The sequence below is a fragment of the Aureobasidium melanogenum genome (genome assembly GCF_000721775.1).
Source record: "Aureobasidium melanogenum CBS 110374 unplaced genomic scaffold scaffold_5, whole genome shotgun sequence".
Classification (NCBI taxonomy): Eukaryota; Fungi; Ascomycota; class Dothideomycetes; order Dothideales; family Saccotheciaceae; genus Aureobasidium; species Aureobasidium melanogenum.
Genome location: NW_024470057.1, coordinates 263407 through 290593, shown reverse-complemented (window position 1 = coordinate 290593; position 27187 = coordinate 263407). Strand labels below are relative to the sequence as shown.

The 27187-nt window shown below is 49.7% G+C and overlaps 14 protein-coding genes across 14 annotated transcripts; 8 read left to right on the top strand and 6 right to left on the bottom strand.

Moving 5' to 3' along the window:
• Window positions 1–259: 259 nt before the first annotated feature.
• Window positions 260–1991, bottom strand: M437DRAFT_73560 (MFS general substrate transporter; the record flags this gene model as incomplete). Its single annotated transcript, XM_041026047.1, has 3 exons — window positions 260–848; window positions 903–1478; window positions 1528–1991. 3 exons carry the CDS (start codon window positions 1989–1991, stop codon window positions 260–262), a joined length of 1629 nt encoding a protein of 542 aa, XP_040881638.1.
• A 769-nt stretch (window positions 1992–2760) lies between these two features.
• M437DRAFT_73559 (uncharacterized protein) lies at window positions 2761–5130 on the top strand (the record flags this gene model as incomplete). The annotated part of the gene is made up of 3 exons (XM_041026046.1): window positions 2761–2860; window positions 2894–3006; window positions 3055–5130. 3 exons carry the CDS (start codon window positions 2761–2763, stop codon window positions 5128–5130), a joined length of 2289 nt encoding a protein of 762 aa, XP_040881637.1.
• A 206-nt stretch (window positions 5131–5336) lies between these two features.
• On the bottom strand, window positions 5337–5945 carry M437DRAFT_64253 (uncharacterized protein; the record flags this gene model as incomplete). Its single annotated transcript, XM_041024392.1, has 3 exons — window positions 5337–5390; window positions 5446–5697; window positions 5772–5945. The coding sequence occupies 3 exons, from the start codon at window positions 5943–5945 to the stop codon at window positions 5337–5339; spliced, it is 480 nt and encodes a 159-aa protein (XP_040881636.1).
• Window positions 5946–7436: 1491 nt separating this feature from the next.
• Window positions 7437–8497, bottom strand: M437DRAFT_43956 (uncharacterized protein; the record flags this gene model as incomplete). Its single annotated transcript, XM_041020833.1, has 2 exons — window positions 7437–8243; window positions 8291–8497. 2 exons carry the CDS (start codon window positions 8495–8497, stop codon window positions 7437–7439), a joined length of 1014 nt encoding a protein of 337 aa, XP_040881635.1.
• Window positions 8498–9744: 1247 nt separating this feature from the next.
• Window positions 9745–10719, top strand: M437DRAFT_43650 (uncharacterized protein; the record flags this gene model as incomplete). The annotated part of the gene is made up of 2 exons (XM_041020779.1): window positions 9745–9769; window positions 9830–10719. The coding sequence occupies 2 exons, from the start codon at window positions 9745–9747 to the stop codon at window positions 10717–10719; spliced, it is 915 nt and encodes a 304-aa protein (XP_040881634.1).
• Window positions 10720–11165: 446 nt separating this feature from the next.
• Window positions 11166–12148, bottom strand: M437DRAFT_43488 (uncharacterized protein; the record flags this gene model as incomplete). The annotated part of the gene is made up of 2 exons (XM_041020750.1): window positions 11166–11921; window positions 12023–12148. 2 exons carry the CDS (start codon window positions 12146–12148, stop codon window positions 11166–11168), a joined length of 882 nt encoding a protein of 293 aa, XP_040881633.1.
• Window positions 12149–12420: 272 nt separating this feature from the next.
• Window positions 12421–12993, top strand: M437DRAFT_82617 (ESCRT-II complex, vps25 subunit; the record flags this gene model as incomplete). Its single annotated transcript, XM_041027784.1, has 1 exon — window positions 12421–12993. The coding sequence occupies one exon, from the start codon at window positions 12421–12423 to the stop codon at window positions 12991–12993; it is 573 nt and encodes a 190-aa protein (XP_040881632.1).
• Window positions 12994–13259: 266 nt separating this feature from the next.
• M437DRAFT_64249 (uncharacterized protein) lies at window positions 13260–16123 on the bottom strand (the record flags this gene model as incomplete). The annotated part of the gene is made up of 4 exons (XM_041024391.1): window positions 13260–13931; window positions 13988–15494; window positions 15541–15977; window positions 16037–16123. 4 exons carry the CDS (start codon window positions 16121–16123, stop codon window positions 13260–13262), a joined length of 2703 nt encoding a protein of 900 aa, XP_040881631.1.
• Window positions 16124–17317: 1194 nt separating this feature from the next.
• Window positions 17318–18154, bottom strand: M437DRAFT_12263 (uncharacterized protein; the record flags this gene model as incomplete). The annotated part of the gene is made up of 2 exons (XM_041018652.1): window positions 17318–17605; window positions 17804–18154. Coding segments are annotated over 2 exons (639 nt in total), but the record flags the coding sequence as incomplete, so codon positions are not given.
• A 1131-nt stretch (window positions 18155–19285) lies between these two features.
• On the top strand, window positions 19286–19729 carry M437DRAFT_64247 (uncharacterized protein; the record flags this gene model as incomplete). Its single annotated transcript, XM_041024390.1, has 2 exons — window positions 19286–19531; window positions 19580–19729. 2 exons carry the CDS (start codon window positions 19286–19288, stop codon window positions 19727–19729), a joined length of 396 nt encoding a protein of 131 aa, XP_040881629.1.
• A 1276-nt stretch (window positions 19730–21005) lies between these two features.
• M437DRAFT_73552 (uncharacterized protein) lies at window positions 21006–21224 on the top strand (the record flags this gene model as incomplete). The annotated part of the gene is made up of 1 exon (XM_041026045.1): window positions 21006–21224. One exon carries the CDS (start codon window positions 21006–21008, stop codon window positions 21222–21224), a length of 219 nt encoding a protein of 72 aa, XP_040881628.1.
• A 761-nt stretch (window positions 21225–21985) lies between these two features.
• On the top strand, window positions 21986–23121 carry M437DRAFT_64246 (uncharacterized protein; the record flags this gene model as incomplete). Its single annotated transcript, XM_041024389.1, has 3 exons — window positions 21986–22224; window positions 22680–22761; window positions 22906–23121. The coding sequence occupies 3 exons, from the start codon at window positions 21986–21988 to the stop codon at window positions 23119–23121; spliced, it is 537 nt and encodes a 178-aa protein (XP_040881627.1).
• Window positions 23122–24690: 1569 nt separating this feature from the next.
• M437DRAFT_14207 (shikimate kinase) lies at window positions 24691–25357 on the top strand (the record flags this gene model as incomplete). The annotated part of the gene is made up of 2 exons (XM_041018750.1): window positions 24691–24861; window positions 24926–25357. Coding segments are annotated over 2 exons (603 nt in total), but the record flags the coding sequence as incomplete, so codon positions are not given.
• A 749-nt stretch (window positions 25358–26106) lies between these two features.
• M437DRAFT_82613 (uncharacterized protein) lies at window positions 26107–26754 on the top strand (the record flags this gene model as incomplete). Its single annotated transcript, XM_041027783.1, has 1 exon — window positions 26107–26754. One exon carries the CDS (start codon window positions 26107–26109, stop codon window positions 26752–26754), a length of 648 nt encoding a protein of 215 aa, XP_040881625.1.
• Between the last annotated feature and the right edge of the window lie 433 nt (window positions 26755–27187).

Here is a 27187-nt window from a genome sequence, read left to right as displayed (position 1 = left end):
TGATGATCTCCTTGTTTCAGGCAGGTGGGGCGTCAGGGTGCCGAGTACAGCATTATTTGCTCGGGTTACAGGCCTTGCGACCTTTGCCTTACGGCTATGCCCTGGATACAGATCAATGTATGATTAACAGTTGCGAGATCATCACATTTCGCTAAAGGATGATAAAGTGAGAAAGGTTGAAGGTTGATTCAACGTAGAAGCATCTATGCGCGGCTGATCTGCGGGAAACATGCCCTTGACAAAGCACCTTCCTTCGCATTCATGCTTTTCCATCAAACCCATCAACCTCGTTGTCCAACACAGCTCTTTGTTTCTTAGCCTTTTGGATATCAAGACTGATCTTCACCGGATTGACACCAGGCGTCTCGAAAACCACATCAATCTCTTCGAGACTTAGCCCATAGGTCTCTGGAAACACAAAATATGACGCAATGAGCTGCAGAGTGTTGTACGCGACATACACGGCCCAGATCTTGTATCCGAGCTTGTCGATCCCGACTGCGATGCCATAGTTCTGGACACTACCTGCGGCGCCCTGTATGAAGGAGTAGATGCCCATACCACGCGCTCGGAGAGCCAACGATAGTATCTCTACTGGATACAGGTTGTGCATGGTCGCAATAAAAGTGGCGGAGCACACTTGGAAGGTGTAAACCCAAAGAATTGTCAAAGCTGCCGCTGCGTGCGTAGGGTTGATACTATACTGCCATGATGTGATTGTTGTTGCGGTCTGCAGGATAATTATACTGATAAGACCAGCAAAGATGAGAGACCGTCTGCTGAACTTGTCGATGATATAGGAACCGAATAGTGTGAAGACGAAGTATATGGCTGTCGATCCAAGTTGACTAACTTTGAGTCAGCAGGGATGCATCGCGCTCAAAATCTCGGACTTGACTTACATTCCAAGTTGCTCCATAGGTTTCTTGATACCAACCAGAATCAAAGCTGGAGTCAGATAGTATGTGATGATGCCACCTCCGTTCCACTGTTGGAAGACCGAGTACAAAGTCAAAACCAACATACGAAACCTGACGGCCTTGGTAAAGAAGACTCGATAGTCCCACCACGCGCCAGCCAATGCTTTCTCGTTCTCGAGCGACTCATCGATCTGGCTGATCACCACATTAACCAGAGGCTCATCCAAGTTTCCACTAGTGGTATGGTATTTGGCAACAACATGCTTTGCAGCGTCTCTCTTTCCCACTTTGACCAAGTATCGAGGACTTTCTGGAGTCAGGAGGTAGATGGTGATGCAAACGACCAGAGCAAGACCTGCTTGGAGAAGCAACGGGATACGCCAGGAGTAGTTGCCTTCAAGTGTAGTCAGTCCGATCATGGCTCCAGTCATACCGAGAGACCCGACCTGGAAACATGCGCCAAAGACACCTACCAATCTACCACGGAGATGGATCGGCGAGATCTCAGCCATGTACTGACTAGAGCTCATAAGAGCGGTACCAAAGCCCATGAAGAATCTGTCCAGAATGTCAGCAAAGCTCCCAGACCAGGATATGAAGTTCCCACCGTCCAGCCATGAACATATCGGTGTTCTTTGCCCAAGCCTGCAACAGTGCCGCGAAGATGACAATGGCATTACCAGCGAAGTTGACACCACGACGTCCGATCACATCTGCCAAACCCAAGAAAGGAGCACCACAAACGGTGCCAATGGTCATAAGCGCATTAATGACACCGATGGTAGAACCGCTGTACCCGAAACCGAAATAGGCATGCAAAGCTGGTAGGGCATTGATACCTCCAATGACAGCCCAATCAACGCCATAGCCAGCTTGATTGCAGCCTTGAACGAAGAGAATCATGGCAAGCCGCCAACCAGTCCTGGACTTGAGAGTCAGAGAATCTCGGGAAAGCCTATGTACATCTTCTTCTGTGAGACGAGCTATAGCAACTTCTTCGGTATATTCGGTCGCTTGCTTGAGGACATCTGTATTTTCGAGCTCGTGAACTTCCTCTTCGGCGTTACCCATTTCGACAAATCAGGTCTTAGATTCAAAGGACAATATGGTTCTACTGCTACGAAAAGGATTGCCTGAGTTGGCTTCGAGGAAGATTTTATCATCCTGCTATACTCCAATCCTGTCCCAAAACTCTCAATACCGTCTTTTGCAGTACTCTGCCCTATTCATCTGGTCATGAGGTACACTGCTAGTGTAGGTTGCCTTCAGCCTGCTGCTGGTTAGACCAAGATCTACAGTACAGTAGATATCTCGCTCCTTCGTGGGGCGTCGCCAGCAGCACAATAGGCAAAAGACAGCACAATACGACGGCATCGATAATCTCCACGTACTGGAAGAGCAGGACTACGCCCAGTCTTACTATGTTGGGTATAGGGCATGGGTCATGCATGTACTGTGCGCAGGTCAACAGCCTGGTTGGCGCGTTCAGGTAACCAACCTGGTTAGAGTTCACATAACAGCACTGGAGGGGCAGCACGTTCTTTACCGATGTGATCCAATCTGTTTATTTTCCATCCATTAGATGAGTTTCTTCCAAGGGCAAAAATGCACCTCATGATCGGAAATTTCTTCGTAGGATCGACGAACCCTGACCCCGCGTTCCAGCGGTCTGGTTCCATGGGGACCCCGCCAGATCGACTGACAACACACCACCTCAGACCACAAGCCCCTTACCCCTCACCTTTTGCACATACAGCTTTCGCAACAATGTACACCGAGACATGTTTCTTGCCTCAGCAATCCTCCCGGACAGCCAGTTTTCAGCCTGGAACTGGGGATCATGACAGAATCGTCGAAACTCTGGTACGATAAGCCAGCTAACGAATGGAACGAAGCTCTTCCCGTTGGAAATGGTAGACTGGGCTGCATGATTCATGGCCGTACTGGGACTGAACTGCTATGCCTCAGCGAAGATTCAGTATGGTATGGAGGACCACAACATCGCGTCCCAGAAGATGCCCTGAAAAACCTCCCAAGGTTGAGAGAGCATATAAGGGAACGCCGTCATGCTGAAGCTGAAAAGCTCGTCAATCGAGCTTTTTGTGGCTCACCTAGTGGTCAGTGACATTTTGAGCCACTGGGAAATGTCAAGGTCGAATTCGGTCACGACGCTGACAAAGTGACGGACTACTGCAGAGAACTCGATTTGAATACGGCTATCCACAGAACGGAATACAGCCATGCAGGTGCTAGAGTCAATGTCGAGACACTGGCCAGTGTTGTTGACCAGGTCATCTGTATGCGGATCCAGAGTAGCAGGGAACTGGAATGTGCGGTCAGACTAACAAGAGAGAGCGAAATCGACTACGAAAGCCATGAATATCTGGACTCTTTGGAAACGAACGAAAATCGCATCACAATGCTCGCAACACCAGGAGGACATAAAAGTGTTAGAGCTTGTTGCGTTCTTGGCATCACAGCAGACCAGGAAGGTACTGTAAAAGCTGAAGGCGGCTCATTGGTCGTCGTTGCCAAAGAAGCACTTGTCGTGGTTTCTGCAAGAACGAGCTTCCGTCATCACGACTTTCAAACTCTGGCGGCCGAAGACGTTTCTGCCGCGTTCGAACGTGGCGCTGCAAACATCTGGGACTGCCATATTCAACGACACCAATCACTCTATCGCCAGATGCTACTTACACTGGGTCCAACCTCGCCCGAGGATGCACTTCCCACAGACCAAAGAATTGGGAAGGGTACAACGCCAGCCTTGGTAGCTCTGTATGCCAACTTCTCACGGTATCTTCTTCTATCTAGCAGTCGACCATGTAACGGTAGCGACAGAAGGCTGGATCTTCCAGCAAATCTGCAAGGAATCTGGAATCCATCGTTCCATCCTGCATGGGGATCAAAGTTCACCCTCAACATCAACCTACAGATGAACTACTGGGGGTGCCTGCCATTGTCTCTAGCACCATGTATGGAACCTTTGTTCTCTCTTCTCCACCGACTTGCCCTTCCAGAAAATGGTGGCAGAGTCGCAAAGCAGATGTATGGTGCAAGAGGCTGGTGCTGTCACAACAATACAGATCTGTGGGCCGATTGCTCACCTTGCGAACGCTGGATGCCTGCTACACTTTGGCCTCTAGGAGGTGCATGGTTGTCCTCTTTCATCTGGGAACATTATCTCTTCACATCCTGCCTCTCGACTTTGCGCAAGAACTTTCCAGTACTCGAAGGAGCAGTAGAGTTTTGCCTCGATTGGCTCGTCCCTGAGATTTTTACAGATGGTAAAGAGTACAGAGTTACGAATCCCAGTCTGTCGCCAGAGAACACTTTTCTCGATGAACAAAGTGGGGAGAAAGGAGTGTTCTGCCGAGGCAGTACAGCAGATCTAACGATCATATCATCACTTTTCGAAGACTATCTGAATGCTTGCAAGACTTTGCAACTCAAGCCACATCTCCTACGCGAAGTAGGCCAGGCAATGCTTGCACTCCCTCCCCCCACTATTTGCAAGAAGACAGGCCGTTTGCAAGAATGGGGAATTGCTAATCACGCCGATGTCGAGCCTGGGCACCGTCATGTCTCGCACCTTCTCGGTGTTTATCCGTTCAATTGCATTGATATGGATGCTTCGCCTCAGCTTTCTCGCGCAGCGCTACGTTCACTCGAGATCAGGCTAGCCAATGGAGGCGGACATACTGGTTGGAGTCGTGCACACCTACTGTGCATATTCAGTCGCCTTCGCATGCCAGATAAGGTAGCTGAGTCCTTTCATGCCCTGCTTGATACCTCTACTCTACCGAATCTTTTCTCTTCCCATCCGCCATTCCAGATCGATGGCAATTTTGGCGCTGCGGCAGCAGTCGTCGAGTGTCTGGTCCAGAGTTTCGAGCTCACTGGCCACGGCCAGAGGGTTTTGAGAATCTTACCTTGCTGGCCTAAAGAGTGGGGTGATGGTGAGGTGAAGGGTATCTCATGCAGGGGTGGATGGAGTGTGGGCTTCAAATGGCAAGATGGTATGGTGGAGGGATGTGTCGAGGTCCGCAGCGTCATCGGAGAAGATGACACCAAGCAGAATGGAGGGCATCATGGAAGCAATGGAGCTCATGTTCCAAATGCTGAAGAGAGAAAAGGTGTTGTCTTGTTTCCTGATGGTCGACTTGTTGAGTTCGAAGGTCATGGCCCGCACTTTTGTCAAGTTGAGTAAGTCTCTGACCTGAATTGTGTGTGTGTTACGCCATATCCTCAACATGCTACTATGGAATAGTATAACTTATCAGTACAATTCAATGTATATCTAGTCAATTAAACGTTCCGATAAACTTGTTTCCATAGTCCCACTTGCTCCTAGACTTATTGCAGACTCGGACTCAAGCCGATGAATGAAGAAAGTACGATCGAGACCCTTTCAGTTTAGTACTCATCATACTCGTCTTTACCCCACTTGTTGTACTTCTCATGCAATTCCTATCCTCAAAATCAGCAACCTCCTCAAGATTCTACCTTCCCTTTAGATACTCACCCTAGGCAGATTGACATTAGGCACGATAACCGAATTTAAAGCCGAAGGTGCATCCCTGATCCTCCCAGCTAATCTATCATGATAGCGATACTTTCCCTTACTGCCTTCACCACCTTCTTTCCATGGCTCTGAGCCATTAATCTTGGTAGTGTCTTTCTCAGTGCGGTCACGCGTGTAGTAGACTCGGCCAAGGTGAGCTCCGCCGAACCAACCTGCGAGGGCAAAACCGCCTGCTGTGACGGCGTAGAGGATCTGCAACAGCGAGTTAGTTGTCCAAGCCAAAGCGATTGGCATTGTTGGGCGTAGGTAACGAGAGGTTTACGTACGTAAAGTTCTGGGTCTTTTCTAGCTTCTTTGATGATTTTTTTGTGTTCGGCTCGTGGATCGGTGTGGGTTAGCATGTGGCTGGGTCTTGCTCCGCCTTCTCCTGCATTGATGCCCGAAGGAGTTTTCAGAGGCTTTGTTGCTGAGAATAGTGGGCGGAACATTCGTCTTGACATTGCGGCGTTCAGTGTAATCTGATGATAGAAAAAGTGATGCAGCCGGAAAGAGGCTGGTGTTGCACGGCGTTATAATTGCACCCGCCCACTTTGGCACGCTCAGAAAGTGTTCGCTCATCATCACAATGATATTACATGGAGCACATGAACGAGTTCTCGTTCTCTTGAATTTGCTTACGGGTAGTGTGAGCAGACGAGTGAACGAGTACTTGGAGACGCTGGACCCTGATTTTGTTGTGCATGAACGGGCGAAGCTACCTAGTCTTCTGTCATCTTGAGTACAATACACGTCACTGCCGCAATACAATCCATGTCTGGATATTATGCAGCATAACCCATTACTTCGTTAACCATCCTGGAATCTAACGCAAGTTATAGGTATAATGCTTAGTGCTTTGCTCCCTTGACCTTGCTGAACACCTATATGATGTTAGTACTTATCTCAACTAAACTCCAATTTGAGATACGCCTTCCCATGCTAGAGATGCTGCAAATGGTGCAATAACTTGTTCTCTATTCTAATTCCTTTTAAAACGCTCCTTACTGTAGTTCTCACGATCTAAGGTGCGTCACGCTGTACCTTAACAAACGCCCAAACCGACCACGACGCAAACCACAGATGATGTAGAGCCATCTACAGCTTTACATGTTGCTCTAAATGTGACTGACGCTTCGGTAAAGCTCCCGCGATCGAGTCGCTCGAAGTTCAAGGATGTGCTATTGCTAGAAGACTCCATATACTTGTGCGATGAGAAACCAGACCATACTGAGAGCATGTCATGCTAGCCTCAGGATGCCTACCACGACTCGGCCATCCCCAAAAGAGACCATGTTTGCGAGGAGAAAGATTCGTGACGATTTTGCATTCTGGAATCGTCCATCTTGGCTTTTCTGCTTGCACAAGTCGACGCTCTGATGAAGGAGTGCATCGACATACAGCACACGGGTGTACACGAGACCAAGAAGCTTATATCTACTATTCGATCGGGACGTGCAATCTTATCAGCTTACCTCAAGGACATCGATATGACAGACGCCTAGTAAACTCTCCGTTCGAGCCTGATGATCATCTTGTAGATATCTCACACACTCTCTCTCGCTCGGTCTTGCCTTGGCCTTGCGTGGGTGTTGTCTTAGCTCGGGCCTTTTTCTGATTCTCGAGATCCTGATGGTAAGCATGTGTTAACATGCTAGATTGTCCCTTTAAGGTTACAGCAGAGGGAGATATGATCGATGTGTCTGGCATCAAATGCGTCTGTCCCCAACACGAAGCTCAGAGAGAGAACAGCTTATAAAGATGCAGAGAACGATAGGAAACTGAGTAGGATCTGGTGAGAGCCTGTAAATTGACCTATCTCAATGGATACAGTGAAGTCGAGGATACTATTGTGCATCACAGCAGAAGTCACATGAGAATTATTCTATGATGGCGAAAACGAAAAGACTTCTTGATAATATAAGCTAAGAACAACGTGTCTCACTGGCAACTAGCTACTCTGCCTTCTCGGCGAACTTGAGTTGAGCCCAGAATTCCTTTTCGCGCTTCTCGACAACCTCTTCCTCGTTTTCAAGCTCTCTAGGAGAGCCAAAGCACAGCTTGGTGAAGGTTAAGGCAGCCTTAGCAGCACCCCTTCCATGAGCGGCATCCATAGCATCGGCCCAATACTCGATGTCACGCCAGAAGCTGTAGCCGTCGGCGGTGAAGCCAGAACTTCTACGATAATAGCTTGGACCATCATTGGAGTGATAGGCACGACAGGTGATATTGATAGATCTGACGTTGGTAGCTGAGATGAGCAACGAGAATATGATCTGAACGTCCTTGACGCGGGCGTGCTTGGTGTCGGTCCAACCATCAATAGTGATGTTTCTGAGCAACATGCGGTTGGCTGGGCTCAAGCGGCCAAAGAAGAGTTGGAAGGTGTGGGTCGTGGCGAAGTGGATTGGCTGAGCGTATAGATAACCGATAGCCTCGTCTCTGATAGCTTTGTTGATACGCAGGATGACAGGTAGAAGAGGGGTGCGCTCATATCTGTCGCGTTCGATCCTATAGCGCCAGCCGCCCCAGCTGTTGGTTGATCTCTTCATGGAGCCACGGACAATGTCGCGGCCATTGGATTTGCTGATATAGCTGAGATCTTTGGCTGATTCGACCAGACAGGCCTTATAGATCATGACGCGGATTTCGGGTGGGAGGTCCATGAAGCGGAAGGGGACTTCTTTGATCTTCTTGGCCTTCTTGGTCTTCTTAACCTGCTTCTTCTTCTGCTGGGCCTTGATCTGGGCTTTGAGCTTTCTCTGAACAGAGTTAGATGAGGATTTACTACTGTGCATTCAGGCAGTACCTTGTCTGTAGTGAACTCTAGGTCGGAGCCAGAGTCAGAATCGGAGACAACGGAAGTGGCGTCTTCAGTGTCGGTGGTAGGATCTTCTGAGACGACAGTGATGGCAGATTCGTCAAGCGATTCATCGTCGGCAATGTCGTCGTCGAGTTCGGTAGGTTCAGCATAGCTGATTGAAGCGCGGGCGCGCATTGGGCGACCTGCATCCATGGCGCGTTGAGCAGCCCAAGCTGGATGGTGATAGAGATCAGTGGGTGGAATGAGGGTGCGGTGGAAGGGAACGGGCTGAGGCACCCAAGAGGTAGGTGCAGGTGCAGGTCTGCGTCTGAAGTTGAGTCGGAGAACCATCTGGCCGAGCTTTCAACGCCGGTGCCTGTGAACAAGAAGCACAGAGCTGCGACTGTCTGATTTCACTCTCACTCGCATCTGGCAGGCGCGCTGAATTTTTCATTATTCTGCGCGTGAGCACTGAGCGCGAGCACTGAGCGCGAGACTCGGCGGTCTAGCCAAATTGGATGGTTCATGAACTCCTATACCGATGCGGACGCCTGAGGCCTACCTTGGCGTGTGGAAAGAGACATCTCGTCTCCCCGTCCGTCTTCTGAAAAGGCTGAAGCAAGTGTCTTTGATCCTGAACGGTGGGTGTTCTTCTCCATGTCCTAGTTACAGCACGGCACAAAGAGGCATGCGACGGTACTAATCGCTGATAGATCTGGTAGAAGATCTGCTTTCCTGTTTGTGTATCCTGTGAGCCAACACTGCCTATTCAAGGATGTGGCAAAGCAGCGATCATTGTCGCTATTGTGTATCGAGTCCTGGAAAGCTGTATGTGCACACAAACACAGCAAGACCATATATCTCGACTCTTCGAGGTTGACCTATTACTACTGTATGTCTTATCAAAAGGCACAGTGCTTTCTTGATCCAGAGTCCCGTCCGAAGAGCGCTGCAAGGGTCAAGCCTCTCACTGGATATGAAGAGTAACCTGGGAGAACTGGGCATTGCGATAGCTATTAGCAAAATGGATCAGCGGGTCTAGGATACTACATGATCATGGTATCATCATTCCAAGTCTGTAAGTTGCAGATATCATGCCTATAAAAATGCACAATACTTTTCATATCTTCAGGAGCGCCCAGAGAAAGCTTGATGTTGCGAAGCATCTCAGTGGACAGTAGCAATAGTGCCCAAAAATTCCTGTATATAGATGGGCATCAGCAAACAAGTTCGGAAGCAGCGAGAGGAAGCGTTCCTGACGGAGGTGGAGAGTTTGCACTGTTTGCTTTGGAGACTCCTCCCCCAGCTTTGGCCATCAAGGGACAAGTTTACCTTCAACACATCACCGTATACTGCCATTGACCACGCATCAGACCAGAGATTAGCATCTTTTCGCCCGCACAGCGATCGCGAAACTATACGACACACAGACCAGAACTTTTGGAACAACAAACGCAGTCATGGATCCCTACTCAGCAGAAGGAGGTACGCAACAGCCCCTCGATCTCCAAACACAGCTCCTGAGCCGCAACTGACAAGAACCAGAGCTGGTCAACATGCACACAGCCTTCATCCAAGGCCAATACCAACAAGTCATCGACTTTGACACATCAATCTTCAGCGCCCCCAACCAGCCCTCAGCCCAAATCCTCAAATACCGCGCCCAGCTCGCCCTTCAAGACTACTCCTCCGTCGCCTCTGCCATTTCCTCTTCAGACGCATCTTCCGACCCTTCACTAGCTGCCGTAAAGGCCTACGCTTCATACGCCTCCTCAGGCTTCTCCTCCGACTCCGCCGTTTCGCAAGCAGAATCCCTCTCGCAAAGCCACAGCGACGACTTGACTGTTCAACTCCTCTGCGGCGCCGTCCTCGCCCGTGCTGGAAAAACCGACGAAGCTCTCGCACTCCTAAGCAACCACCAAGGCTCCCTCGACGCCGTCGCCATGGCCACCCAAATCCACCTCTCGCAAAACCGCACTGATCTCGCAAACAAGGAAGCCAAATCCGCGCGTGCGTTTGCACAAGATGCACTTCTTGTCAACCTTGCCGAGTCGTGGATTTCGTTGAGAGAGGGGGGCGATGCAAAGTATCAGCAAGCGTTTTATGTGTTTGAGGAGTTGGCGCAGGCGCCTGGTAGTTCTGCTGTTCCGTCGTTGGTTGCGCAGGCCGTGTCCGAGTTACACTTGGGACGCTACCCAGAGGCTGAGACGGCATTGCAGCAGGCGCTGGATGTAGAGCCTGAGAACGTCACTGCTTTGGCCAATGCGGTTGTGTTGTTCACTGCACAGGGTGACGTTGAGAGAGCTGCTGAGATGAAGAGCAGACTGCAAAAGTCCAAGGGTGGTGAAGAGACTGAACTTTTGCAGGGTTTGGCTGCTAAGAAGGAGGCTTTCGATGCTGCTTGCGAGAAGTACCAGCCCAAGTTCGAGCCTTGAATTTTCGAATGGCATCAACGTTGAGAGACAAGGTCACATGTTAGATAGGCGTTTTGGGGTGGGAAGACAGGCATGGTTCAAAAGAGGCTTCTACATGTGCAAAAGCTTTACAACAGAAGAACACCAAGAAATTCGATTACGAGAAGCATTAATCCGACTTTCTAAATGATGTCCTTGATTCAGCCTCTCTAGCCATTTCTCAGCCCAGACATTTTTCATCTGTCATTGCCGTAGGATACATGACCTCACAAAGGAGTGTTCTATTGGTTTGCTGCTCGTCCATGTGGTGCAATAGAATCTATATCGCCTTCCATCATGATATCGTCCTCTGTTTGATCTTTGCCGTGGACAACCAAGCTGATTCTGATCTGTGCGTGCGCTCATCAAAATGGTATCACCGTCCACATCCCATCCTCTTCGTATAACCTACTTCCTCTATTCTCCCTCTAAAACCTCAACTTCGGTCCCGCGAAGACCAACAGAAACGCCGCAATCCATAGTCCCGCGATGATAGCATACAACTTAATCCTATCCCACCACCCTTTTCCCTCGGTCATTCTCCTCAAAGCACCCATTCTGTTGCCTGCCGCCTCCATCCCCATACTGTTTTTATCCAGTCCAGTTTCTGCTCTCCTCAAGACTTCTTTTTCGTTTTCCAACGAGCTGGCGAATTGCAAGCTGCTTTGTTTGAGGGATTGTGCTAGTGTGACGAGAGAGCTGGTGAGCATGTCTTGATCCCGGGTTGCAGATTCGAGGACTTGTTCAGTAGATAGAGGTTGTCCTGAAGCAGTAGGGTTTTGGGGACTGCGGTTTCCGAAAAGGGCGGTTGTTGTTGCTGTATCAGGTGCTGCGGAGCTGTTTGTGGCATTTGTCCTGTTGCGCAGTGTGGAAGCTAGGTCTTGTGCTGCTTGTTGTGGCGATGTAAGACTTGGGTCTGTGTCTAGTGTATCTGATGTTGCAACTGCTGGGGCGAATTCTCGCGGTCGTTGGGATTCGGAGTCTGAGTCTTCGTCTTCTGAGGATGAGGAGTCGTCGTGGAGAGCAGCTAATTGGTTTAGCTCGAGGAGACGTGTGTTTAAGCGTTTTATGAGGTCGCGTTTTGAGGCTAGGTCGTTTTGAACAGAGGTCTTTTGGGTTTGTGTCTTGATGTCTTGGGTATTGTGTTCGAGGCGGAGGAGGAGTGTTCGTGCGTATTCGACATTCTGTTAGGGTCGTGAGCGTCAGCTTCTTGTGCTGTGGAAGACGGCAGAAGACAAGAAGAAGTAAAGACAGTTCCGAGGAAGGCAGAGAAGGTAGGACTCACGGCACTAATGCGATTGCGTTCATAAGGTGTAGTGCGGAGATGTGTGTCGTCTGCGGTCGGTGAAAGCAGGGTGTCTGACAGTCGCGTGAGGAGCTGGTCCAGATCCACCGAGATATTTTCTGTCATTGATGCTGTCGCCATTGTTGTTTCCTCGGATAACTAGAGATTGCTGGTTCTTCAAGCTTGCAGGTGAGAGAAAGTTGTCCAAGTTGTTGTCTGGCCTTCGTCATCGGAGGAAACTTCCGCGAGTCATTTACCAACCACTTCCCCAGACTTTTTCACCAAAGGACAGACAAGCAATGACATGCGTACCTCACAATCACATGCAAACCCTCCATCTTTCCATCCAAACCTCTGCATCTTCCTCCACCACATATCATAATCCAAACCATCAAAAAATGGCTTCACCACAACCTACAATCCTCACAACTCAGAGCGACACATTCCCCTACCCACCCCACCACTCCTTTCCTCCCTTCTACACCCTCCAACCAAACCAGTCCACCCTCCTCCGCCAACTCTCCCTCTGGTCCCAACTAATCCAATCCTTCTGCTCCCACCACCACACCTTCAAACTCTCCATCTCTTCCGCAGCCTCCCTTCCCCTATTCTCCAACGCAAAAATTCACAGGAGTTTAGACGCGTTGTCCATAAAAAAAGTCCTAGATTTTATGGCGTCGGCTGAAGGCGAACATCGTGCTGAATACGTGGGAAAAGATAAGAGTACGGCGTGGATTTGGTGGAAGAGCGCGGCTGAGTGGGCCGAGGAGATTGCAAGGTGGGTGGATGAGACGGGTCAGAAGGGTGTGGTGTTGACGATCTATGAGTTGAGAGAATCAGAGGCGGTGGAGAAGCAGGAGTGGGTGGGAATGGATGAGGATATGTTGAGAAAGTGCTTGGATGTCTTGGTCAAAAAGGGGAGAGCGCAGGTCTTTGGCCAGGCCGATGGAAGTGGTGTCAAGTTTTTCTGAGACGGCCAAGCAGTTGCTTCCTTCATGGCCATCTGGAAGCTCATGGCGAGAGCCGAAGATTTGATTGAAATGGCTGGGGAAGTGGTTGATGAGGGTTCACGATACACCACAAGCCTTACAGCAGACGGAGACACGACACAGCAAGCTTCAGCACCCAGTACCAGGTTCGGATCTTCAGGCAACAAACTCAACAGAAAAGTCTTGAGCAATACTGGATGATACGATGGATACACATCTATCGGGGATCAGGAAGCTCATCTCCACATCTACTTCGACCAGCCAGGCACCTGCGATTCCAACAGCTCCCACTTTTCATCCCATTCAACCTGTTGACTCATGGCAAGATTGATCAACCAATCCGTCTTGACAATCTTCGCCTCGAGACCCTTCTTCTGCGCTTCAACCCTAAACTTGTCCCACAGCCTGACTTCCTCATCACTAGTGCTGGAAATCAGGTACACTCTGTTCAGCTCCGCCTCGCCGCCCTGGTTTTCTACTTCCGGTCCTGCGTCAGGGTCTTCAGACGGTGAGATCCGCGGTCCGGCAATGACATTTGTGCGGCCTTTGTAGGGTACTGCTGTTCCTCCGTTGATGGCGATAATCTCTTTATATGTCTCGAACTTGCCGCTGACTTTCTCGGTTACGAAAATGGTCCAGCCATGCAGTAGACGATTCTCGTTGGTCTCTCCACGTTCGCGCGCTTCGTCCATGCGGAATCCAAGTCGTTCCTCGGCTTCTCGGTCGACGAGTTTATGCTCACTGATGTCGGGGAGTGTATTGGTTGAGAGCGCGGCGTCGAGGTATGAAATCGTGACTACGTCGGGACTGTTGGCAAGAGCGGCAATGAACTTTTTGGTGCGAAGGATGCGTGGTGCGCACAGAAGAGTACACTCTGCCGGCTCGGCAGTCAACTTTATGCCTAGAGCTCGTAGTTTGGCCTGTTGTCCTGTCAATTACAGTTCTCGTATGAGATGAATGAACATAGCAAACTCACAGTTTCTGCAGCTTCTTTCTTCATGTTGCCCAACCATCGCTCATCTCCTGTTACCATCATAGTGTACAGAACCTTGGGTCCAGCATCTGTCTTTGCTTTCTTGGCCTTGTTGCCCTTGACACCAGCAATGTCAGTCTCGCTGATCTCAGCATGGCTGTCACCCATATCATCGCTTTTGCGTTTGTTCCTTGTAGTAGCCTTGGTCGTCTTGGCTGCAGGAGCTTCTTCAGGTTCAGCGGTCTTCCTTCCGCCATGAATGACACCACCTTTTCGTTTCCTCTCGCGTTCATATAACAGAACGTCATCCTTAAGTGCATGCAAGTTGCCGAGTGCTTTTTCCTTGGATGCGCGTCCGGTAGTGGGAGGACTATTCTCTCTATCCTGGCGCTTGTCCAACATCGAAGGGGTCGCGATAGCCGCATCAGAACCAACGCGAGCTTTCCTCTTCTTGGCTGTTTGTGGTGCGTGTGGAAGGAACTCGCTGGCTTCGTTGTCCTCGTTAGTATCAATATCCATGGCATCTGTTGCAGCGAAGGAGGATCTAGCTCCTGCTGCACTTGATGCTGCAATGTCTCTTCTAGGAGACGTATCGGGTGCTCTGACTGCGCCGCGGAAGGGATGCGGTGTCTTTTGGCCTGGCTCTGCATCCTTGATTGTCTTTTCATTACTTGCAAAGTACAGTTTGCGGACTTTGCTGATGTCGATTGGAGTCTGACCCACAATCTCGCTGAGGTTTGTTCGTGGTGGGAAGTGGGTATAGCGTTTGTGAGTTAGAGCTTGTACTGAACACTTTGCATAGCTTTCTTCCAGCCAGAGATGATTAATGATAGCGATGTTCCATTCTTGAGCGGCATCGCATTTTTCAGAGTGCGTGTGAGCGGTGATCAGGTGTGTGTTGTCTTGCTTCATGGTCTTTGTAAACTCTGCTCCTGCTTCCTTGCACAGATTCTCGAGGTAGATGCGAGCTTCTCCACTGTAGTTTGACAGACTGATTCTCATGTCCTGGAACCCGGGAATTCCGCCTCTAGGCACTGGATAATGGAGAAGCTTACCCTGGGGATTCGTCCATTTGTTACGATTGATGACGTTGTAGAACCAAGCGAGGTTTCCAACAACCTTATCGTCGCGCGATGCTGCTACATAGTCCATGCCGTCGCGGTAATGACCAATGTATACATCACACTCTTTGACGTTGGTTGTGAGGGAGCCACCCGCCTGGCTTACAAGCTGTCGCAATGTTTTCGCCAGATGATCGTTGATGTTCAGGTCCTTGGAGAAGAGCACCTTCTTATCCCTGAAGACGACAAGTTGCTTGCGAGAGTCTGAGGGTGAGATGGGAGGATTGTATGCTGGAGGTGCTCCTGCCACGGCCGAGAGAGCACCATCAAGACCAGGCGTCGATCTTGCTCGTACAGGTTCATCGAAGTTCGGACGAAGGATCTCGGGGTCAGGTAGGAGGTAGGGGGCTTCGTTAATCAGCTTGCCGAGTTTCAAGCAGTCGTCGAACCTGAGTCTTGTTAGTACACACGACAAATCCAGTGATTTATACATACCAGTGAGGCAAGACCATTTTGCAAGCCAGATTCTTCGCCTGCACTGTCCGACATTTGTCGTTGTTCGTATCCATAGCCACAACATGGGTAACCAGCTTCGTCAAGGGAGCGCTGTACAAGCCTCCCAGAGCCAGAGTTCCAGCAATGATAGCATCCTTGTCACCCTCTGGCAAGTCGGCACACGAGACTATGACTTCTCTAAAGAACATAGACGGGTCTGGACTGTGCTGGCGCGGTTGTGTCTGTCTTCCCTTCTCGTAACTTGACTCTACCCAGGATGGTCGCACGACGTGGACGTTGTATTCTAGGGCTCTGGAGTATTCGGGGAATTCAATGTCGCCGGTGACAATGTGGGTGTGGCGGATGAGTTGGTCGACTGCGCCATCTTCTTTGCGAGGGATGTAAGTGGCGCCGTTGTTGGTCAAGAGGTGGATCAACTGTGAGCAGCCCGTCAGTGTTTTGAGCTGTCTTGACCATGCAGTGACTTTATTCTTACTCGCTCCTCTTGATCTGGACCGATCGTTGGACCACTAAAGATGGTGAATACAACGTCATGAAACAAAAGATCCTCAGCTCCTGCCATAGTCTATTGCATAGCTTGAAAGCGCGTGGGTAAATCCGGGAGTGTGAAGAGCGAGATTTGTTGCTCGCTGTGCATGCAGCCGAGTGGTTCGAATTGGGTATCTCAATCAGTTTCCTGGGCGTTTTGAGACCAAAAAGACGCGTTATACCTCTTTAACTCGCTCGTCTGGCAACTGCGACTGAATCGATGAGTTAATGTTGGTCAGGAACCCGCGTCAAGCTGCGTCACGCTGTCACTTGATCAGCACGGGCCTTCTAATTTATCTACAACACTCTTGTTGTTTGCACCATTCACTTCTGATTGACCAGCAACATTATACATTTTCTGTAAAGACGAATTTTATTGAGCGATGCCACTTCCCTTGTCTCGACTACATGAGCCAGAAGTCCACCTCGCCGTCAACCTTCGGACCGCTAGCTGAACCACCATGCCAGCCTCCGTTTCAATTCAATATTAGTACAAGCAGTGAATGCTCTTCTCACCCATGGTCGCAATAATGACTAAGTTTCAAAGGTAGCCAGCAGAGGCGCTTGCCTTGCTGGTCGCACGGCTTCTCAACAATTCGTCTTCCGCTCTCTCAATCGCACGTCTCTTGCGCTCCTTTTCCGTGCCACTTCCTTCCATACGTCTTCCCTCACTCTTCGGCTTCGAGCTGCTGCCACTGCTGCGAGATCTCTTTGACTTCTTATGTGCGAGAAGCTCCTTGTTGATTTGCTCAATCTTGCTGTCAAGGTTCATGGGAGAGACAGGTGATCTGATGCGTGAAGCCGCTTCGTTGACAGTGCCTTTGGGATTGCCCTTGACCATGGTTGCATTTTCGGCGAGTGGGTGCTGCAAGATATCAAGCTTCTGCACTTTGCTCATAGGGACGCCTCCAGGTGGGGACTGCTGGACCTGCTTGAGAGGCGAAGAATGTTTCTCACTGCGATCAGCTCCGCCATGAGCGGAGTCACTGCGAATAGAGGCGTCGGGTTGACGTGGGTAGTCATCTGTGCGAGCGGAGCCATTGCGCTGACGAGGTGGAGTAGGGAGCTCGCGATCAGGAGGTGGGTATAGGGGAGGAGACGTGACTGGTGGGACCGGGATGAGACGCTTCTCCGGTTGCAGAACTTGCTCGCATCTGGATATGATGGCAGTCATGTCGTGCAAGATTCTGACGACATCCTCCCAGTTTGCTTTAGTGATCTCTCTTCTGCTAAGATAAGCTGCACGAGCAGCCTTCTTGACAACCTTAAACGACTTGTCATAGTCTGCAAGACAGTCCATGAGAAATGTGGCCTGCTCCAGAGCCAACGATAGCACTAACGGATGTGCTGGATGTAGCTTCTCCTCTGCGCATTTGACTGCGACTTCAAAGAGTCTCTTGGTCTCAGGCGTATAGTCCAGAGCTGGCATCAGGAAGGTACTGGCGGACACAGGAGGTTCGTACCCCACCCCGGTGTTTAAGTAGAATCCAGGAGGGTGTACAGGGGCTGTACGAGGCTGAGATTGCTCGTTGGCTGGGACGTGAGGCAGAACCGGAGGTGCCTGACCGTTGGCAGCATAAGGATTGGTGACGAAAGATTTCACAGATGGAACCGGCGAAGCAGCCAAGTCGAAGTCCTGGTCTTGTCTGGAAGCGATGTAATAAGCACTGAAAGCACTGAGTCCCTCCGCCTTCTTCTGGCGTAGTAGCCGGACAGGAGGCGTGTTGTGATACTGGCAGAAGATATGGTGGAACGATGCGCGCAATTTCAATGCCATGACCTGGTACACTGCGTCCGCACTCTCTCCGCAGTATGGCGCAATGAAAACTTCAGTGAGAGCCAGTCCCTCCTTCGCAAGGAATATGAGCTCGCGGTAGGGATCTAACGATTTAACGCCAAGGTCAATGTTCAACACGCGAAGGTCGTGGACGTAAGCAAGTTTTTCCTCGAGCATGACAGAAATGCCGAGGACTGTGCGGAGGTTCTCAACGACGGTGTTGTTCTTTGAGACGTAGTAGTTGATTGAATGGGCCAAGACCTTGCGGTCGATTTGGGTCAGCGCCATAGTTGTTTGTCAGCACGCAGTGTACGCTGTGCTATCACTTGACAGATCGTTGAAGGTCAGCACAGTTGCATAAGCATACTGCGTCGGATAATACGTGAGAAAGTCCCTGGCTGATGGGTCTTGTATCAGTCCAAGCAAATGAGATCGTGAAGCTTATAGTAGATCGTCACGAACTTGAGACCAGAACGTCAGTACCTGTGAAGTTCGATGCGCTGAAGTTCGATGTGCATAGATCGTCAACTTACGGTCGAGAATGTGGTGGAGAGACAGATCTTGGAGTCGTAAGACCGTGAGATCGAAGATGTGAAAAGCGATGTTGCTCGAGTCTGTGATTGAACGAAGCGCTGGTCAGATGTGGAAGCCTGAAGTCTCAGAGTCCAGTATGCACTCCCGTGTGAGAGTGTGAAGAGCAAGTGAGATCTTTCTTGGCTCTGTTACACAGTTGGGTTTAGGTATGCAGACTCGAAGCTCTTGCGGGCGGGCAAGATGGCGTACAATGTGTCGCGGCGTAGCTTGCGAGCCTCAAGGAAGGCGGAGAGATTGGGTGCAAACAGACAGGATATAAGGGGCAGAAGGAGTATGTTCTTGGGCAATAACTCAAGGTGGATCGAAGCATTCGAGGTGTATTATTATAGTTATGAAACCTAACCACGGTCAGTCTGGCTGTCCTGTTCGAACACCCCGTCTGCTATTGATCGCCTCATTGGCCGATTCTCTTCAGCTCAATCGGGGCCACGAGCGCTGACCATCTCCCAAGTCAACTTGACACAACCTTGCGTCGCGCTCAACATCTGGGACAAGCAGACTCTAATGGAAAAGTATGCTGCTGATGAAACAATAAGCACTTACTGAACAAAAAGACTAGCACTGCTTTATACAATGACGCAGGTGCCCTACCCTTTCTCTGGATTGCCAATAGCCTGACAAGTATACGGACCAAAATTAACAAGCCGTCGAGGAGCTGACAGCAAGTCTTCTCGTGGCTAACTTGGCCCTGTAAACTGGTGTTAAGGTATCAATGCCAGAACTGATCGCAGAATTCGCAGAATTGAAATGATGCAACACAAGTCAGCAAAGAACACACCCAAAGATATGTCAAAAACAGAACGTGGAACATGAGAAAAGAGAGATATGAAAGGCATGAAAGAGAAGTTGGGCAGTGGGACGATGGAGCGCCGGGATCGCGCAGCCTGCATGCAAGCATTGCATTGGTGCTACGTGTCGGCCTCGCTTGTTGGCAAGGATATTCCTCTTTGGGTAAGAAACCAAGATCCGCCTCTAGATCATACCGTCATGAGCGACATCTGGGTGATTGTACGAATCGTCAAACCCGGTTTGAGCCTGAATTCAGACGAGGAGTTGAAGTTTCAGAATGTGGTTTGCTTCCACCTTAGGAGTGAAGATAGTTTGCATGACAGTTAACAGTACTGCAGGAACCGAGAGCAAACTTTCATTCTGACAGGAGATCGAGAGAGCGCCAATGCGGCCCTATCCGTATCGCTGTCTAGCATCTGCACTGTGCGGTGTGGTAGCGTGCTGGAGAAAGGCGGTCAACAAGGGACATCAACGATGTGATTGGCGGGCGGCGTCGGGCAGTGATCCACTCAAGTGGCCCACACAAGTAGCCCAAACTCTGCCGACATGCAGCAGACAAACACCTGAACATTGCCGCACCTTGTTACTTGATGGCGTATTGGGCACAAACAGAAACGACCATCCGACCAGAAGTCAAAGTCGGAGCCAAGCGGGATCTTTTTTTGCCAGGCGGTGTCACGATGAGGCAGACATGTGATACAGAGGCATGCATAGGGCAAGCACGATCAGCTCGACTCCGAAACCTCCTGGAAGACTACTGAGGGAGGAACGCTCCCCGAGACTTGAAAGCTCGCATGACGATGCACTCCTCCTTTTGCTGGGAAGGTGCAATAGAGTGTCGATCTCTGGACTGGCCAACTGTTGAGCTGAATCCTCATGCGTTGCTATCCAGCCTACGCAAGCCACAGCTCTCGTGGTCGAATAGGACTATCACGCGGTGATCAGGACTTTCGTACCAGCGACAGTAGTATCTAGCTGTGGTAGAACGTATCGCAAACTTCTGCTGTCCCGCCGCTGAGGTTGGCGCTTCGTCTCCGGCCTATTTGATCAGCAGTCATGGAGGATATCGATATTCTCGCGTTCCCAGCATCCAAACCACGAAACACGGCTGCATGCCTACGCCTGCAACATGCATCACATTTTACCAGCATCTGGCTGCCGACGCATTCCTTTGGTCGGCGATGGTCTCTGGTATCAGACAGAAAGATGCACCTGGCCGCCTTGTGAGCGCAACGCGCTTCCGAACGGATGGCTCTGCTCTTAATTATCCCATCGCAGTGTGTCGGTCGTTGTACCTAAGTTTCATCTGCAAGTAATGCCACCTACCCAAGCAACACATGCCGTCAAAGCCTGATCTTCCATGGCTAAAGCTGATGATCTTGTTTCTTGTGGCCAAGTCAAGCCTATAACGAGCTCTTTGGCCTGAGACGCATACTCTGCTTTAGTCCGGAATGAAATCAGATTGGTTTGCTGTCGCCTCTTGCACTGGCCGAGTGATGCTGGGTGCACAACTCACTCGCAGTAGCTCACGCACTCTGCAAGTGCGAAGTCATCATGCGAATCCTCGAAGCGGAGTTTAGCTTTCCACCATCGTTTATGATACGCCAAGGGATCAGAATGAAGAAGATATAAGTACTGCCAGAACGGTCTTCAGACTAGCATCACATCTCTCGTATTCTTTTTCCCTCTGCAACACTCTGGTCCTTCTTCTGGGCCATTCGTCTGGCCACATTGGAGACGACATCACCGCATAGACATGTGTCGCTTCTACGCTCATACATACCAATGCGGACATGTCAAGACCGTCCTGTCCAACTACTGTTCGAAAGCAGCTTTGATACAACAAGCATGCCGTAAAGGAGACATCTGCGCCAACGTCGAGGTTGATGAGAAATGCTCATCTTGTTACAAGCCTATCAAGATCCTCGTCCAAGCAAGATTCATCAACAATGATATCAAACCTATGAGTGGTTAATACCTTCAAGCCATGGTAATTGCTACCCTATTTTTGCTTCGGCGCCTTGAAACATTGTCTGACATTAGCCTGTACCGAATAGTCTCCCTAGATGTCTCGCATTCTCGCCAGCTCATTCAAGCCAATCAAAGGCTGATGTATGATCAAAGCTGCTCTCTCACAACACCGTTTTCAGAACTTTCGCTCAACTCACGGCCAGCTTGTCCGATCAGGCATCTCGATGATATCTTATCAGCCATAGAAATGCTTCAGCTCTACGATCTTCTTTCACTTTATCTCTCCCAAAATAACCATACTGTTCTTTGTTCCGCAGAAGTTTCCTAGACACAATGCATCTCCTGGCGTTCGGTTTCTTTCCCTTGTCCCTGATCATGCGCGATCCTTCGCACTATGACCACGTCATTCAATTTGATGTGACTGATCGTTCTTTCAATACCCGCGTGACATGCGTGGACATTCTTGCCTCATGACTCCGGCTACGGTTATGACACGCAAGGCTCTACATTTTCAGTTGCTAGCTTTGCGCTGGAGAAGCTACAAGGTTCTATATAACATTTTCCCCTTTGGATTGGAATCTCTTTCATCTTCACTAAGACTCACAGAAACATCTGACAAGGATGCCTAACATATATCACGACACTATCTTTCCAAGAGTGGAAGGCCTTGAATCTCTCAGCAGTGATGATCTGGAAGCGGCGTTCATAATGAACGAACACGAACACAGCTGATTGATCAGGGATTACGGAGAGCTGACCAACAGGATGGGCCTTCTGGAAGCACGCCAAATCTTCAACTCCGACCGAACCGTTAACTCCTTGATGCTGTGCCTGAAGTGTGGGATTCTGTCAAAGTTCAATCAGCTTGTTGACAACTGGAAAGTCTACATCGACACCTGCGAGATCGACATGAGCCTCAAGATAACCAGCAGCGATGTGACCATCGAGGAAGCCTCGCAAAGAAGAGATAACAACGAACTTCACGCAGACAGACTGCGGGACTTGTATGTTTGGGCAAGGTGCGAATGGGCGAGAGAATTGCGCAGCCACGCCATTATCCTCACTTGGCAGCGGGCAGTCTTAAACACTGACGCCGGCATTGTCTGATCAGACCATTACACCTGCTGGACCAGGACTTCATACAGCTATCACAGATCCACAAGATGGCAGCAATGGAGGACACGCATCAGTTCGTCATTGTTCGCTATGAGTTCTCGAACCATGCAAGACACCGTCACGTGGAATGTCACGAATGCTTGACGGAGCAGAACGCTGCTCCACGTGCTCATATACCACATGAGTATTCTATTTGTCTATTGTCACGTACCCCTTCCATGTCATATCCTACGTGTCTACGCGTTGTTAGCTGTTGTTATGATGTATTGCGTTGAGCAGGAGATTTAAGACATTCGAATCGAAATTCGGGATCTTGTTGCCAGACATCAAATCTTGGTCGAAGAATATCAGTCGATCATGAGTCAGGAACATCAGAAACACAGGATTGTCCAGAGACATCGGCTGATTCAGGTGCCCGGGCAGCTGTAAGAAGTGGTCATGGACGTATCGGACACCTTTGAGAGATACATGAGGATACGAGGGATCTAACTTTGCAGACGATTGTTGAGATATGAGATCAGCAGATTTGAAGCCTATCGACAGTATAATCTCTACTCTGCTTACTCAAGCGCTTAGATGAGTATGAGATGAATGCTCATGGTTATAAACAAGATGTCGAGCGCCAGGACTACTTCTTCTCCCACCACGGACCTGAAGGGCACGAACGACTGACAACACTGGATAACATTGATACTCGTCTGGCCGATCAGTCAATTGCCACGCCTATAGCCTATATAGTGACTGAAGAGAATTTTCTGGAGGAAGTCGAACGGGACTCCACCTGAAGAACGCGAGGAGGACTTTCAAGAACGACCTCGAGAGTTCCAAACGCAGGAGAGCGAAGCCTCATCGAGATATCAAGCTCTTCTGGCAGAACAGGAGTCAATTGTCCGACATTGATACCACAACACCAGTGCTCTTTACAGACACAGACATATCTGGGTCTGCTCTCAGATCTGGGATGCCCTCCTCGATACCGATCAGGCTTTCAAAGAGTTTGCAAAGCTTCAAGACCTGGAGCTGAGAGAAAAAAATGCGGGCGCGCCAGATCACAGTTGGGCAGATCCAGATTAGAGATGAGACTCATTACCAAGGAGAAACACTCTCAATAAAGTGGATGCAAGCTGGGATCGCGTCCCTTGACGCTCAACGCCTTGTTGGTTTCAATGCTGTTGCTCAACATGAAGCACCTTGTGCGAACATGAACATTCCCACAAGCATTGCATCGTTACTAGTCAGACTTCCGAGAATTGAGAGCTGAAGGACTGTGATTCACCTGTTCCTCTATGTTTGCACATTGCCGATTCCCTATCTTTCTCCCTCCCCCATCTGTTATTGATGTCGTACAAGAACTGCCATGGGAGATGTATATACATACATGGAACGTCATACAAAATGCCATATAATGATTGGTCTCAACTCACCATGTACCAGGCATATTCACGGTTCTGTGACTGACCTCTTCTCCATCAAGGTACATAGGTCATGATAGGTTATCACAATGCACAGTCACGACTCGAATGTGGGCTTTTCCATTGAGATGACCTTCATGAAGTTTTCTCTGTGGAGACCTCAATCTTTCGTAACTTATTGTGCATCTCTATAGCTACCTTGTGACTGTCTTTTGCACAGGAGAGTGGTCGCGCGACAGTGAAATTGCAGTTGAACTGCAGGCTGATTCCCCAGAATTTGACCAAAATCGGAGCGGCAATTGTGTCGGCCGTGCTTAAGCGTTAAGGGTGACAGTCAGCCAGTCGACCACATTGCAACCTCTAAGGTAGCATTCGTCTATCGACATGACTCTGAATCCATCAAAGGATCGGAGACGCAATAGAAGAAGCCTCTCTACAGACTGACTGATCTCAAGCAGTTTATATTCCTCTGATCGAGCATATATCTCAAGAAGACTCTGAAATGTAGTTCATGGAGCAATAGCCGGTCGGCAACGGAAAGCAACCCAAAAAAGGTGCGTCATTTGCCGATCACACCAGAAAAGACGAAAATGCGGGAGGACTCGTCGATGCAGTTGTGGAGATCCCGACTTTCCCAGAAATCTGGGCTATGAGGGCTAAGGCCTATCAGTCTCCGGCCGATCTAATAAACATGCCCTCTACATGCCTCTGGCGAGGAGTCTTGTTTTTTTCCTTGTTTCCTTCTTGATTCTTATACCACTGTCCCTGCTGCTCCACTCGACCGACTTACTAGACGCCATTGTTCCTGCCAAATCCTTTAGGCTTCACGCATCTGAATCGACTTCCCCACGACAAGCACACGAACAATCCCCTTCCGCGACGATGCTCCATTACGAGAAAACGCCAGTTATGCCTTCTGATCACATTGCACCTTCCTCTTCAGCGCCAATGGCCAACTCCACATCGTCAAACTCCACAGCTGCACCAACAACCGCTGCCGTACCGCAACACCGACACATCTGGATCATAACAGGCCCAGCAGGATGCGGAAAGACGTCGGTAGCAGAATACCTCTCCACATTCTTTGCATTGCCCTACCTAGAAGGCGACAGCGTGAGTTCCGGTCAATACTCGAGTCCTTGGGCGACTCTTTTGCTTACACTTTCGATCTCTGCAGTTCCACCCCCAAGCCAACATTGACAAAATGGCCAACAACATCCCTCTCACCGATGCCGACCGCTGGGACTGGCTTATCCTGCTGCGCGATCAAGCCGTCGCTGCCCTCAACACCGGCGCTTCAGGCGTCGTCCTTACCTGCTCGGCCCTCAAGCGCAAATACCGTGACGTCATTCGAGTCGCGTCCTACAACGACCACAATGTCCTAGTCCACTTTATCTACCTCTCAGCGACACAAGAACTTTTGCTGCAGAGAGTACATGGCAGAGTTGGTCATTACATGAAGGACAGTATGGTCAAGAGCCAGTTTGATGCTTTGGAGCCGCCGACGAAAGATGAGAGGGATGTTATGAGTGTGGATGTTAGTGGTGATTTTGCTAGTGTGCAAAGGCTGGCTTTGGAGGTTGTCAATCAGGTTATGGCTAGTGATGCTGTGATCGTGGAGCCAGTGCAGGCATAGTCCTTGACGCACCGAAGCGTTCAGCTGGAGTTAGGGGCATGCTGCCGGAAATAGGAGTCAGGGAGTACGTGATATTGGAGCAAAGTTCTGTATGCATACCTAGGCTTCAAATTGATGCAATTCTCAATCACTGCGCAGCAAAGAGAACACCAAAATCATCAGAACGAGTGTTGGAGGTCGCAGTATTCTTAGCGATTATCCAGTTGGATCAGTGACCCTGGCCGCATTTCCAAGCATCTAATTTGCAAGTCTGACACCGTATAAGCTCGATTGAGGTAGCAAACATGATGACAAGTCTACAAATATTTACTGGGATTCTAGTATAACTTTGATGGGCTCGGGGTTGAGTATAACATATAGTTTGGGTTGTCGCCGAGTACAGCCTCCCCGTGTGCTCAAGTATGTAACGCGTATATAGGATTGCGAAGTAGTGATAGGAGACAAGATGCGATCCACTGAGAGGCAGCAAGTTGTCGACTCTCTGTGGACCTGCCTCTGCTTTCTAAAAGATTGTGCCTTTTTATGATAGATATATTGCTTGTTACCGCTGGCGAAGGCGTCACCACCGATCTTTCGCTCAAGGAGTTGAGGAAACCTGGGCTGACCCTATTGTCAGGGAGAACAGAATTTGTAGTGGACGTCTGCTGTTGATGGTCAGTTTGTACGCATATCGTCAAGTCGCAATTGAGGCCTCTGCCAGCGATAAAGACCCAAAGGAGATCATGAAGGAAGCACTAGAGATTGCACAACACACCTCTCTTGAGCAACAAGCCCAGAGATCTGTCAACAAACCTCTTTCCCTCCTGACCAAGCCTATTCTTGGCTACACTGTCGGATGGTTATCTGAGCTAGGCAGAAAGGAGTTGCCAGGCTTACTCGACTTCATCGACAAGAATCTGCATCCAACGTGGGAGAAGGGTGGTCTTTACTACCCACGCAACGACAAAGCAATGGACGAGAACCTGAAATGGACGCACATGGATTCTTTTACAGGTAATGCTGCCATCGGCTATGCCAGACTAAACATCGAGGATGGCATGAAGAAGATCTGGGATCATCCATGGACGCAGCAGCAAGTGTCTTCGCAACCTTGGCTCGATGGTATAAGTCTGGCTGACGATATCAATTTCTCTCGAGGTTTCTGGGATGCTGAGAGGGGACTCGTTATCATCACCATGAGAACCTGGGATGGAAGTAGTAAGATCCTCAAAGCAACTTTGAGGAATCTGTCTTCTGGAAGCTGGGATGTTTTCATAGATGGCAAGCAAAAGAAGAAGGTCGAGGTCTCCCAGGGTGGGGACATACAGCTCGAAGTTGAAGTTGGCCGTGTTGATGTAGATGTGGTTGCAAGGTGTTCCAAGTTGACCTAGAATGAGAATTGAATGGTAGCTTTTTGAGTTTCGTATGCTATGCAGATCGGGGAAGTCATTTCTCGGGTAGTACTTTGCGATGCGACAATTCACGTCCATGAAAAGGCAAGACAAACACGAGATCCGACCAAGCGAAGCTGGCAGTACACGAAGACCAATGCCGAGAAGAAGACAAGAGACGAGTCATTGAAGCATGACAGTGGCCGTCATTTGCTGGAGGTCAGCGACGGAAACTTGGATACCCGTGCCCTCGAATGAGGTTGGCCGCCGGGCCGACATACGGCATGCTTCTCGGCATCCTCTCAACTGTGCTGCAGTAAGTTATCGTCAGCAAGAATTACTGCCTCGGTGTATACTAACACGAGCGTGGAGACCCCGGTGGAGTGTGCATTATTGTGGAGTCTCATCACAGTGGTTGAGGTGGAGTACCGTG